The following is a 12,558-nucleotide window of genomic DNA, read 5'->3' as shown; positions in this document are numbered from 1 at the left end:
ACATTTTACAAGCTTGTATGCAAGTATCTCATGGGAAACCTTGTCAAAGGCCTTAGTGAAATCAAGATATACTATATCCACAGCATTCCCTTCATCTAACAAGGTGGTAACTTTATCAAAGAAAGAGATTAGATTTGTCTGGCGTGACTTCTTTCTCTGAGTGCTTTCAGCTTTCCTCTGGCCGAATGCCCTCCCTTCTGCGGTGCCCTGTCCTTCTGCTCCTCCTGAGCCAAAGCTGCCCTGGGAGTCTGGAAGGGCTGAGCACAAGAAGGTGGACTTGAAGGCCCTCAGCCATTCCAGGCAGGAGAAGAAGAAAGAGAGGCTCTGGGCGGAATAGGGGGCGCCATTTGGCTGCAAACCTGCAGGTGGCGCTGTGGGGCGACGACGGCGACGCTCTAGCCGAGAGTGCAGACTCTGTGCCAGGGACCGGAAGTGGGGGGCGTTGGCGAGTGGAGTTCCTGGTTGCCTAGGCAACGGGTGTAAACTAAAGGCGGAAGGCGGTGTCGGTGGGCTCCGGTGAGGGTCCTAGGCCCGAAGGGTAACGCTAAGAGGCAGGGAAGGGGAGGGAGACGCCCTGGAAAGCCTGGAGGCTCGGGAGGAGGAGGAGACGCTGCTGCTGCTGTTGCCGCCTCCGTTAACGCTTCCTTCTCTTTTTCAGAGGCTTCCCGCCCAGAGGAGGAGAAGTGGGAGCCATGGCTGCATCCACACTGGAGGAATAACCCGGTTTGGCACCGCTTTAACTCATTTCTGGCTCAAGGCTATGGAATTCTGGGAATGTGGTCGTGTGTTGTGGTGGCACCCGAGCGGAGCAGAGACAGCACCCTCCCTGTTAGATTGACAGTCCAGGACGCACTTCAGGAATAATCCGGTTTGACAACACTTTAACTGCCCTGGCCCAATACTAGGGAATTCTGGGAATTGTGGTTTGGTAGTTTGAATGCTCCGCTCTCTTGCCACAACAAATGATCATTCCCAGAATTCCACAGCACGGAGCCAGGGCAGTTAAAGTGGTTTCAAATCAGATTAATTCTGCAGGGCCAGTGCAGCCTCTGTCATGAGAATTCAAAGAGGTGTCTGCGTCAGTCTGGAAAGTCAGTAACCAAAGAGGTTTTGTAGCACCTTGGAGAACAACTGGAAGAAAGAAGTGGGCAGTGTGAGCTTTCCCAGACTTCAGTCTCATTGCTCAGAATATGCAAATGCGTCTGAGGAAGTAGACTCAAAGGCCCAAACAGACAGGCCAGAATAAAGCTGCTTCGGGTCACTTTGGAGGTATGCTGTTTAAATGATGCATGCATCCTAAGAGGCCGGAAGCCATGCCAAAGCCACAATCCAGTCCTTAGGTGCAGCTTCCGGCCTCTTAGGACACATGCATGATTTAAACACTACACTACAAAGTGACCCAAAGCAGCTTTATTTGGGCCCTAAGTCTACGAAAGCTCCTGCTGCCAACTTCTTTCTTTCAGTTTGTCTCAAAGACACCACAAGATCTCTCTACGTTCTGATTCTAGAGACTAACACGGCTACTTCTTTGAATTCTTTCTTACAATTAGTCTTCAAGGTGCTGCAAGATCCCTTTGCTTTGACCCTAACTGCGTGGGAGAAAGTAGGGGGTCTCTCTGTCCTGCTGCTGAAGGCATTGGGCATTTCTTTCCGAACAGCCACTGAGCTTGTTTCAAGTTAGAAACCAACCTTAGAATACGTAGCTGGAGTACAGGAAAGAGTACTGTGCACCAGAGCTCTCTGACAGAGAAAGCTAACTAACTCACAAAACTACACACCCCAGGATACTATGAATATCTCACTAAACTACAAATCCTAGAGTAACATAGTATTGAGCCTTGGCAGTTAAAGTGGTGTCACACTGCATTATTTCTGCAGCCTGAGATGTCCCAGCCCACCACTGTTGTTATGTTTATTGTGTTTACATTCCATCCTTTTTTACCCAGAGGTTCATGGCTTTCCCGTCTCCCATTTTATCACAGAAACCATCTTGCGTAGGTAGACACTGCAGAGCCAATGGCACTGAATAGTCACAATGGTCATTTCAGATTGGGAATCCTGTGTCATATTGGATGGAGCACTGTGCAGAGAAAAAAAGCATTATTGTTCACTCCCCTCCCCTCCTGTGTTTGGAAATGAATGACATATCAAGAGAACTCGACAGTGAAAAAAGTGACACTGATCCCATTCCCATGTAATGAGAATTGTAATTGTCCTCTGTCCATCTCTGTGTGGTTGTGTGTTCAGCCTTGAGGGTGTGGATGCAGATTGAGCACATAACTGCCAAATAAATTTAAAAGCAAAACAAAATTACAAGTTTGTTAAAAACTGTTCAGTTAGCTAAAGAGAAGAAGGGTAACTTTGCATCCCTTGTGATGCTGAAGTCATGGCTGAATGAGTATTTTCGGGACTGTTCTTCACAGCAGTCAAGCATGCAGCACTTAGTGGTTATAAAATATCCAATGAAAAGTAAGTTTACAGAAAGGAAAGAAGGCACTGGGGACAGAGTTACATCATCTGTCACTAGTGACATTACAAACAGTGTATAGCAGATGTCCCTGACTCCTTTGCAACCCCTTCCCACACAATACAATAATGCTATTGTGACTGCTTTCTATAGCATATATAATTCACATGAACACGGTGCAGTCGCTATACAATGGAGGAAGAGCTGGTTTTTCATTACAAAATGTCTGATCTTTATATTAATAGCTTTTGAATTAAACATGTAATCATATCTTGGTAGTTCTTTCAGGAATGGACCATAACCGTGTGAAATATGCCCCTTCTTTTTTGTTGCAGTTTGTGTATACCAGAAAGTAGTGTAAGTTGAGAAGTGAGTTGAAATCCTTTTGAGTTTGAGAGAACTCAGAAGAGATTGAGAGGAATACTCTCTTGAATAGAAAATCTCAAATCACTTGGGTGGCTAAGTTAACATCATTGCACATAGATCTGTGGTGGGAATTAAGACTGAAATACTTCAGTATAAAATGGGAAATATATGTCAGGTCAATTTATTGTAATTTGTGAAGAGTAATCTATATTAAGCAATACTCTGTAGTTAAGTGAAGAATAGTTTCTAAAATGATGGTCTTTGCCTCATATAGATGATACCTTAAATGCTGAAGACTGAACATGAAGAAAGAAATACAAGGAAATCTCTCAAAGTGAAACAAGAAATCACATGCAAACTGCAATGGAAGAAGTTCCAGTTAAAGTAGCAGTGAGAATAAGACCTTTGCTTTCAAAAGAAATACTTCACAACCATCAAGCATGTGTGAAATTAATCCCAAATACTCAACAGATTATCATTGGAAAGGACCGTGTTTTCACTTTTGATTTTGTTTTTGACAAATATTCAACCCAAGATGAAGTGTACACAACATGCATTAAGCCATTAGTGGCATCTCTGATAGAAGGATATAACGCTACTGTTTTTGCCTATGGACAGACAAGCTCTGGGAAGACTTACACCATTGGAGGAGGCCATGTTGGTATGTCTTTAAAGATGTATGCTTTCTTGTTATATTGATACAGTTTTCTTGATAAAAGCATTAAACTGTAATATCAGCTCTCAGCATTCCTCACCATTGGTTATACTGGCTAGAACTGTGGGGAGTTGCAGTCCAACACCATTTGGAGGGATGCCCAACTCCTAATCCTGTACTAAAGCAACACTTTTTCTTTTCCTTTGCTCTAAATATTGTTTCCTATTTCTGATCGTTTAGGCTACAGAACTGAAACTTAGCAAGTGGGTAGTAATAATACTAATGCTCTTGTATAATACTTGTATGTGTTGAAAATAATTGATATGTGTTATTTAGATTCTAGATGTAATTATCTAAAGTTATTCAATATTAATTTAGTGGAGGATTTCTTTGGAATTATCTAGTTTTAGGACTGCAAATTGGTTGCCTGATTGCATAATTTGGCATTTTGCTGTAGAGTTTATGGGTCTATGTTTAAGGATCCTAACAAGAACAGCTATTTACTGCCTTTGGATAGTAGTGATATTCATATTGGTGGTTGCCCTCTGTCAAAGGAGGAATGTGCAACATATTCTCTTATGCACCTGTTTCACATCAGTGGGATGGAATAATGGATGCATGAAATCCGCTGAAGGATTGACTAGAAAATGGTGCTCAAATACAGCTTTGTAGTTCAATGGGCTCTTGGTATCTGCTGGGGTTTGGTTCTAGGAACAGCCCCCCCCCCCATGGATACCAAAATCCATGAATGCTTACATCCTATTAAACACAGTGGCATAGTAAAATGGTGTCCCTTATATAAAATAGCAAAATCAAGGAATTTTGGAATTTATATATTTTCTGAAGATTTTTAAGATGTGGATGCTTGAATCCGTGGATGAAAAAATAATATCCATGGATGCAGAGAGACAACTGTCCAATATATTTCTTATGAAGATATATTCAAGCACCAACTCACTGTATGCAGTATCTACTAGTGCACTATTAGTAAAGTATTTCAAGAAACAGTCCCAGGAACCCCCCAGAAAATATACCTTGAAGGTTGGGGATCCTCTGGAATGGGGTCATTTGTGACATAAGGGTTTAAGGAGTAGTAGGGGATCTTTCTGGGGAAAAAGAAACAGGCAAAAGTGTCTTCAGCAACTGGATCTTCTGTTTGCAGAAGGTGTGATCTTCATACCGCTGCTCCTCACTCTTTAGATGTCTTCTAAGAGGGGCTTTTTGGGAAGATGTTAGGATTGCTGGTAGAATGAAGGGGGAGGAAATCAGTTTCTGCAGATTCTCTTCTGCCAGCATGAAGTTGGATAGCATGATATCTGTGTCATGTTTGATGATTTGGTATCAAGCCTTATTCCAAGCAGTAACCAAATTTATATTTCTAGTAGTGTGCTTGACTTGTGCAACCTTGGGTAACCTCAGTTTCATGCCCCTGATCTATTATATTAAGGGCTTTCGTACTCCTTTTTTGGTATGCCTATGTTGTAGATTTGAGCTGTGTGCTTGGTTCACATTCTTGTTTACATTTTAGCTTTAGTTGCAGAGGAAGAGAGAGGTATAATTCCACGTGCGATCCAGGAAATATTTCAAATTATTTTTGAAAACCATAATGTTGACTTCACTGTGAAAGTTTCTTACATAGAGGTCTACAAAGAAGAAGTCAGAGATCTATTAGAACTGGAAACATCTATGAAAGATCTGCACATTAGAGAAGATGAAAAAGGCAATACAGGTATAAATAAGAATTTGAACATAAAGTATGTGTTTGTTACTTGCCAATAAGCAATTTTAAAAATGTGTATTGAAAACATTTTAAAAAACAGTTGCATAGTATATATGCTCTGAATGGTCTGTTGCCAATATAATTGTGTTTTAAGATTATATCATTCATTTGGAAATACTACACAAGAAATTGTTATTTTTGTCTTGGTGCAAATTTAGAAAAATGCATACTTGTAATTCTTGGGAATGTGTTTGCATGTTATGCATCACAACCTCAGTAACCATTTTCAGCTTTAAAAAGTTTTTTTTCCAGTTGTAGTACTTCATAGAGGAGTATTGTAAGATCATTGAAATTGTAATGCTACTTAAATGTAATAAATTAAGAACTGTCAGTTTCCCCTATGTTGATTCTGGTATGATTTTTTTTTTTTTGCCATCAGTATTATAAAATAATAATGTTCAACATGGGGTGCTATTTCATACTCACTCATATCATCGGCTCACCCAGCTCAGTATTATTTATACTGGCTGGCATCTGCTGTCCTAGGGTTTCAGACCAGAGTTTTCCCTAGACCTCCCTGAAAATGCCAGAGGTTGAACCTGGAACCTTTCATTTCAAAGCATGTTATTTTCACACTATATGTGTATATACGTATCACCTTGCAAATACCATCTTCAGTGACACTTGGACTATAATGTTAAAATAACTATATACTTTCCAATATCTTATTTCATTTTCTGAATCCTGTCTTATTTGACTAATAACTAGTTATATTTTTAAATAGCCCATTACATTTTGCTGACAACTTTATGTTCACCGTTTTCTTCTGGCTTGATTTTTTTCTTTCCAAGTAATTGTTGGTGCCAAAGATTGCCAAGTTGAAAGTGTGGATGAAGTGATGAGCCTGTTAGAAACTGGAAATGCTGCTCGACATACAGGCATGACGCAAATGAATGAGCATTCCAGCCGATCTCATGCTGTTTTTACTATCAGCCTTTGTCAACAACGGCAACCTGTGCAGACTCAGAAAGACACAGACTCTGAACAAGATTCATCACGAAGTTCAAGCCAGCTAATTGCATCCAAGTTCCACTTTGTGGATCTTGCTGGTTCAGAAAGAGTAACAAAAACTGGGAACACTGGTGAAAGGTTCAAAGAATCAATTCAGATAAACAGTGGCTTACTGGCTCTGGGAAATGTGATAAGTGCACTTGGAGATCCAAGGAGAAAAAGTGCACATATTCCATATAGAGATGCTAAAATTACACGTATTCTTAAGGACTCCTTAGGAGGCAATGCCAAGACAGTCATGATAACCTGTATTAGCCCATCATCTTCTGATTTTGATGAGTCACTCAATTCTATTAAATATGCCAACAGAGCCAAAAATATTAGAAACAAACCTATTGTCAACTACAACCCAGATTGGGATCGCATTGATGAAATGGAATTTACAATCAAGTTGCTTCGAGAAGCTTTGCAAAACCAGCAGGTTAACGGACAGAACGCTAGCAATCAAGTGTCACAAGATTTGTCTCAGGAGAGAAGCAAAATCCGTTCTCTTGAAGAGCAACTTGCTCAGCTTCAAATAGAAAGTTACAACTACAGAAATTGTGTAGAAGAAGCCTATATTTTCCTTGCTGAACTAAAAAATATTGCCAGTCTGTCAAAAAGTCAACATGACAGACTGCAAGATTGGCTCTCTGCAGCTCAGGAACTCAGAAGGGAGACTCCAGCTATTTCTCAGATAAATAGTGGAAATGGAGACCAAGAAGGACCATATCATATCACAATCCTTCAACTGAAGAGAGAGCTGAAAAAGTATCAGGTATTTACTTCAAATGCAGTGGAAGTGATGAGAGTATAAAAAAGTAGACATGAAAAATTGTCGTAATCCTTAACTCTCCTGTCAGAGATCTTCCATAAATTGCATATCTACTATACACTGCTCATTCATTAAAACAGCAAATCAAATGTGCTAGATGACAGAAGCAAAATTTTGTTCATTAGGATAATGTGTGAAGCACTACTAGATTGTGTGCTGGGGGGTCAGTGAAAGCTGAATTGCAGAACTGCATTGTTAGTTGCTTATCGTTCATACTCTGCCAATTGGTGCTTTTATTGAGCAGATCTCATAATTGTTATAGATTCAGTGGAGGAATTTTTCAGGGTTGTGCCAGGTTCCTATTTCTTTCCCACTCAACTCTTCCTCTCCAGTATAACCCTCTGAAACACTCAAGACATTTGGTACACCCTCCCTCCCCCTCTTTTTTGGAGATTTTCAAATGGATCAAGGGGAAGGGAGAGGGAGACGGGGTGAAGGAAAATCCATTGTGTTGGCTTCTATTTTGCTCACACATCATGGGATGTCTCCTTCTCTTGTACAAACTTTTTATGTATGTGAATCAATGTGATATTATCTATCTGTATGAAACGCTGTACAAAATACTCATCTTTATCAGCCTATAGCATCTTCTTCAAAATCTTAAATCTTGTGCTGAAAACATGTTGCTGTTTTGCTTCACCACATCAGTTGGGCTCTTGATTAATAATAGTAATAATAATAATAATAATAATAATAATAATAATAATAATAATAATAGTATTTATAGCCTGCCTCTCCTCGAAGGATCGAAGCGAGTTACAACCATAAAATCAGACAATAACAGTTATAAAACAAACATAAGTAAAAATCATATCATCCCCTTACCCACTTATTTAGAACTTAAAACATAACTATAATTACAGTTAAATTATTAAATTAAATATGACATCCTGGGGCAGACAGGGTGGCCATATCAACATTATGGGACGGTCAGTCAGGGAAGGTCTGCAGGAAGAGATCCATCTTGATTACTTTTTTAAAGGCATCAAGAGTTGTAATATGACGGATCTCCTCCAGCAGGTCGTTCCACAGTTTGGGAGTGGCAGATGAAAAGATCCTCTGGGTAACTGCAGCTAGTCTATTCTTCTTTGGCTCTGGTAGGTTTCTCAGAGGACCTGAGTGTGTGCGGTGGATTGTATGGAGGAAGGTGCTCCCGCAAGTAAGCTGGATCTAAGCCATGAAGGGCTTTAAAAGTTATTACCAACACCTTGTACTGTGCCCGGAAACTGATTGGCAGTCAGTGGAGAGATTTTAGAATAGGTGTTATATGGTCACCTCTGGATTTTCCAGCGACCGGTCTGGCTTCCATATTTTGGATCAGTTGAAGTTTCTGCTCTAGCTACAAGGGTAGCTCCATGTAGAGCACATTACAGAAGACCAGTTGAGAGGTTACCAGCGCATGTACCACCATTTCTAGGTCCCTCAGTTCCAGTTAGGGTCGCGGCTGGCACTCCTGGCCGTCACATCTATCTGGGCTGTCAACTGGAGCGAAAAGACCAGGAGTACTCCCAACCAGCGAACACAGTCCTTTAGGGGAAGTGTGACCAGGTCTAAGACAGGTGGACATATCTCCATACCCAGATTTGGATTTCGTACAGGAGTACATCTGTGTTATCTGGATTCAATTTTAGTTTGTTTTTCCTCATCCATTACCACTTTAAGACATTCATTCAGAGCAGAGATGCCATTCTTAGTCACTGCAGCAGTTCGAGGCATGGAGAAGTATATTTGGGTGTCATCAGCGTATTGATAACACCCCGCCCTATGTCTCCGGATGATCTCTCCCAGCAGCTTTATATAAATATTAAATAGCATTGGGGGCAGAATGGCACCTTGAGAGACACCAGGTTTAATTAAGCTCCCTCTTAGTGGAGCAGCTGTCCCCAAGCATCACCAACTGGAATCTGTTTGAGAGATAGGACTGGAACCACTGCAACGCAGTGCCCCCGATTCCCAAATCTCCCAAGCGTTTCAGAAGGATATCGTGGTCAATGGTATCAAAGGCCACTGAGAGGTCCAAGAGTACCAACAGGATCACACTTCCCCTGTCGATACCCAGATGGAGATAATCAACTAAGGCAACCATAGCAGTCTCAACTCCATATCCTGTCCTAAAGCCGGTTTTAAATTGATCTAGATAATCGGTTTCATCCAAGTCTACTTGGAGTTGAGTGGCACCTTGCTCAAAAAAGGAAGATGGGAGAATGGCCTATAGTTATTTTTATCCAGGGGATCTAGGGAAGGCTTTTTTAGAAGCAGTTTTACCACTGCTTCTTTTAAACAAGCTGGTAATTGGTCTTCCCTGAAAGATGCATTGATTATATATCTTAGAAGCATCCTTGTTGTTTCTCCCCCCTGGATAGCTAGCCATGAAGGGCAAGGGTCAAGAGAGCAAGTTGTCTTTTTGATACTACCAAGCAGGTTAATGACTGTCATATTTATCGATAATTAATGAAATCACAGTTGCTTTTCTCGGTGGGATTTTTTAAAAAGTTTGTTCTTTTGTTCTTACTTCACTGCAAGCTTATGATTCAGTGTTATATATTTGTTTGTTTGATTTCATTTCTCTGTTGCCTTTCTCCCAGAAAGGGACCCAATGCAGCTCACAGATAAAATACATGCTGTGATTAGAGAAAGGAGCCCTGGTGGCGCAGTGGTTAAATGCCTGTACTGCAGCCATTCACTCGAAACCACAAGGCTGCGAGTTCAAGACCAGCAAAAGGGCCCAAGCTCGACTCAGGCTTGCATCCTTCCGAGGTCGCTAAAATGAGCACCCAGACTGTTGGGGGCAAATTAGCTTACTTGCTAATTAGCTTACTTGCTGTTCACCGCTATGATCTTTGGAATAGCGGTATATAAATAAAACAAATTATTAATTAATTATTATTTCCTCACAGTCCTGCTCCTGAGAAATAAAAAATTGTCAGCAGAAGTGTTACACCAGAGGAAGTCAGAGGGGAACTCTCAGATGGATAGCTCTTGATCATCTGTTTCTGCTAGGTCATACATGGCTTGTCAGGCTTCACTGCTGAAAACAGCTCTTGACACACATCTTATAAAGAACAACTCATTTTTCATTCCAGTCATGGCTTTCTGTTGTCATTGCAGCCTTCCCATCCAAAATCACATGTGAAACACACAGCTGTTTTTTGAGCCAATTTTGATTACTTTGCAGGAGATTTTTCTTTAAAAAGAACAGCTTTGATTATACAGTGTTCCCTGCATAACAAAAGTACAGTAACAACAAAGACTTAAGCATTCTCCCCTTTAATCTAGCTTCTCTGTCCTTGATTTTAGCTGACTAAATAATAGTTTATCAGTCTTGTAACAATTTGTATTTTATGCTCTGTATATATTGTATCTTTAATTTTTGACATTTCCATTAAGATGATAAAACAGGACCCATGTATTTAATGAGATAATTAGTTCAATTGCTGTCAAGTTCCAGTCTGCAGTGATTTACCCTCCTCTCCTCTCCCCTCCCCTCCCCTCCACCTGTGCACTGTACTTTATTATCTAGCAGGCTCTTGCTGCAGATGAAGAAGTTTTTAGTGAGAAAGAACTCGAGATAAAAATACTGCAAGATCAAATACAGATGCTGATAAACGAAAATCAAGAATATCTGCAGTCACTACAGGAGGCACAGGATACAAATAGACTACAGGTAACCACTTTGTTCAGGTTACTTTCATAAGTCAGTGTAAAATGACATTTAAGCAGTTGCTCTTATACAGTACAGTGGTGCCTCGGGTTACGAAATTAATTCGTAACGCGGCCGCTTTCGTAACCCGAAAAGCCTTCGTAAGCCGAATTGCCATATGCGCTAATGGGGAAAAGCCGCGATTCCGTGCGAAAAAGCCGAAAAAAGCACCAAAAGTTTTTTCGTAACCCGAAAAAACATTCGTAACCCGAAACAATAATTCCCTATGGGATTTTTTCGTATCCCGAAAATTTCGTAACCTGGGTATTTCGTATCCCGAGGTACCACTGTAGTTTAAATATAGCACAACCCAATGCCTCTTCGTTTGAAATGAAGTCCCATTGACATTTGCTCCCATGTAAGTGCATGTTGGATTTAATTAAGTTGTGTCAGACTAGTACTCTATAAATCCATTTATTTTTAGGGCTCAATTAGTTTAGTTTTTGACTCTAATATTACACAAAGTGAAAGACCACATCAGTAGCACTCAGGTAGGTCTCCTGTGAAATGTATATGAACAGTTCTAAAAATTCTGTCTGTATGTGTCTTCAAGTCACCTGTTGAATTTCATAGGGTTTTCTTAGGCAAGGAATACTCAGAGGTGATTTTGTAAGTTCCTTCCTCTGAAATATAGCCTACAACACCTGGTGTTCATTGATGGTCATTCAAGTACTAACCAGGGCTGACCCTGCTTAACATCCAAGATCAGACAGGATCTGGTGCCTTTGGGGTATTTAGGCTCACAGTGTAATTTTAAAAGTTGATTAAAAATTCTTAGATCAGCTTCTCCTTGTGTTGTTAAGGCTACAGAGTTCTTTCTTTCCTCAAAGGCAATTAACTGTAATGCTTTCCTTAAATTTTGTGTGATATAGTTGTGTGATATAGTTCATTCAGAGCCAGAGTGCTGTAGTGGTTTGCGTGCTGGACTATGGCTCTGGAGACTAGAGTTTGAATCCTCCTCACTCAGCCATGCAAACCAACTGGGTGACCTTGGGCAAGTCACATTCTCTCAGCCTGAGAGGAAGGCAATGGCAACCCCCATCTGAACAAATCTTGCCAAGAAAACTGTTTGACAGGTTCTCCTTTGAATGTCATAACTCAGAAATGATTTGAAGGCATACAGCAACAACAACAGCAAAATTCATTTCCCATTTTACTAACTGACTGTAGATAGTTGTTAAACCAATTCTAAAGTTTTCTGCTGAACTGAAATGAGTAAAAGGAAAAGCTCTAATGTGTATAAGTGCCAATAATATCAGATGCTTTAAAAAGTATCTGCAGAGTTATTGAGGGCATCTTTTATTCAGTGTTGTAATCTTCCAGCAATTAATAATTGCAAACTCTTCTTTTTCCAAGAATGAGAAAATGGTGGAGCAACAGCTTATAATTGATGAGCTAAATGACAGATTAGAGAAAATGGAAAAAGTTTCTGCTTCCAGTGGTGCTTGTGGGGATGGACCACCTGCTATAACATGTGTTAAGAGGCCATTCAGTGTCCCACTCACTAAACGTTTGGTGCAGTCCATTAATCCAGCAGTGGGTCTGAACTCTCGAAAGGTAGAATATTTTTCCTCCTTTTCTTATTTATTGCAAGTATTGTACAAAAGTGTCCATCTTCTGCCATAGTAAGTGAGTCTTATCATTTGTTGAATGAAACTACACCAGTCTTATTTTAGAGGTTTGTAGCAGGATGTAAATTTGCAGCTTCATCTTCAGTTTAGAAAAGCTTCCTGGAATGGATGACTTCTCCCACTGCATTCAGGAA

General features: G+C 40.4%; 1 protein-coding gene across 5 annotated transcripts in view; it reads left to right on the top strand.

Annotated features, from left to right (window-relative positions):
* Positions 1-467: 467 nt before the first annotated feature.
* Positions 468-12,558, top strand: part of KIF27 (kinesin family member 27) — a 34,995-nt gene continuing 22,904 nt past the window's right edge. For 2 of the 5 annotated variants that reach the window (XM_042454350.1, XM_042454346.1), the window contains exons 1-6: positions 528-723; positions 3,108-3,494; positions 5,017-5,217; positions 6,060-7,036; positions 10,614-10,757; positions 12,150-12,350. In XM_042454350.1, coding sequence (XP_042310284.1) covers positions 3,185-3,494; positions 5,017-5,217; positions 6,060-7,036; positions 10,614-10,757; positions 12,150-12,350 — 1,833 coding nt within the window. In that variant the 5' untranslated portion in view covers positions 528-723; positions 3,108-3,184. The other 3 variants (XM_042454348.1, XM_042454347.1, XM_042454349.1) reach the window with 3 other exon arrangements.

The sequence above is a fragment of the Sceloporus undulatus genome, chromosome 2 (genome assembly GCF_019175285.1).
Source record: "Sceloporus undulatus isolate JIND9_A2432 ecotype Alabama chromosome 2, SceUnd_v1.1, whole genome shotgun sequence".
Classification (NCBI taxonomy): Eukaryota; Metazoa; Chordata; class Lepidosauria; order Squamata; family Phrynosomatidae; genus Sceloporus; species Sceloporus undulatus.
Note: the sequence above shows the minus strand (reverse complement) of the source record. Positions and strands in the feature narration are given on the sequence as shown.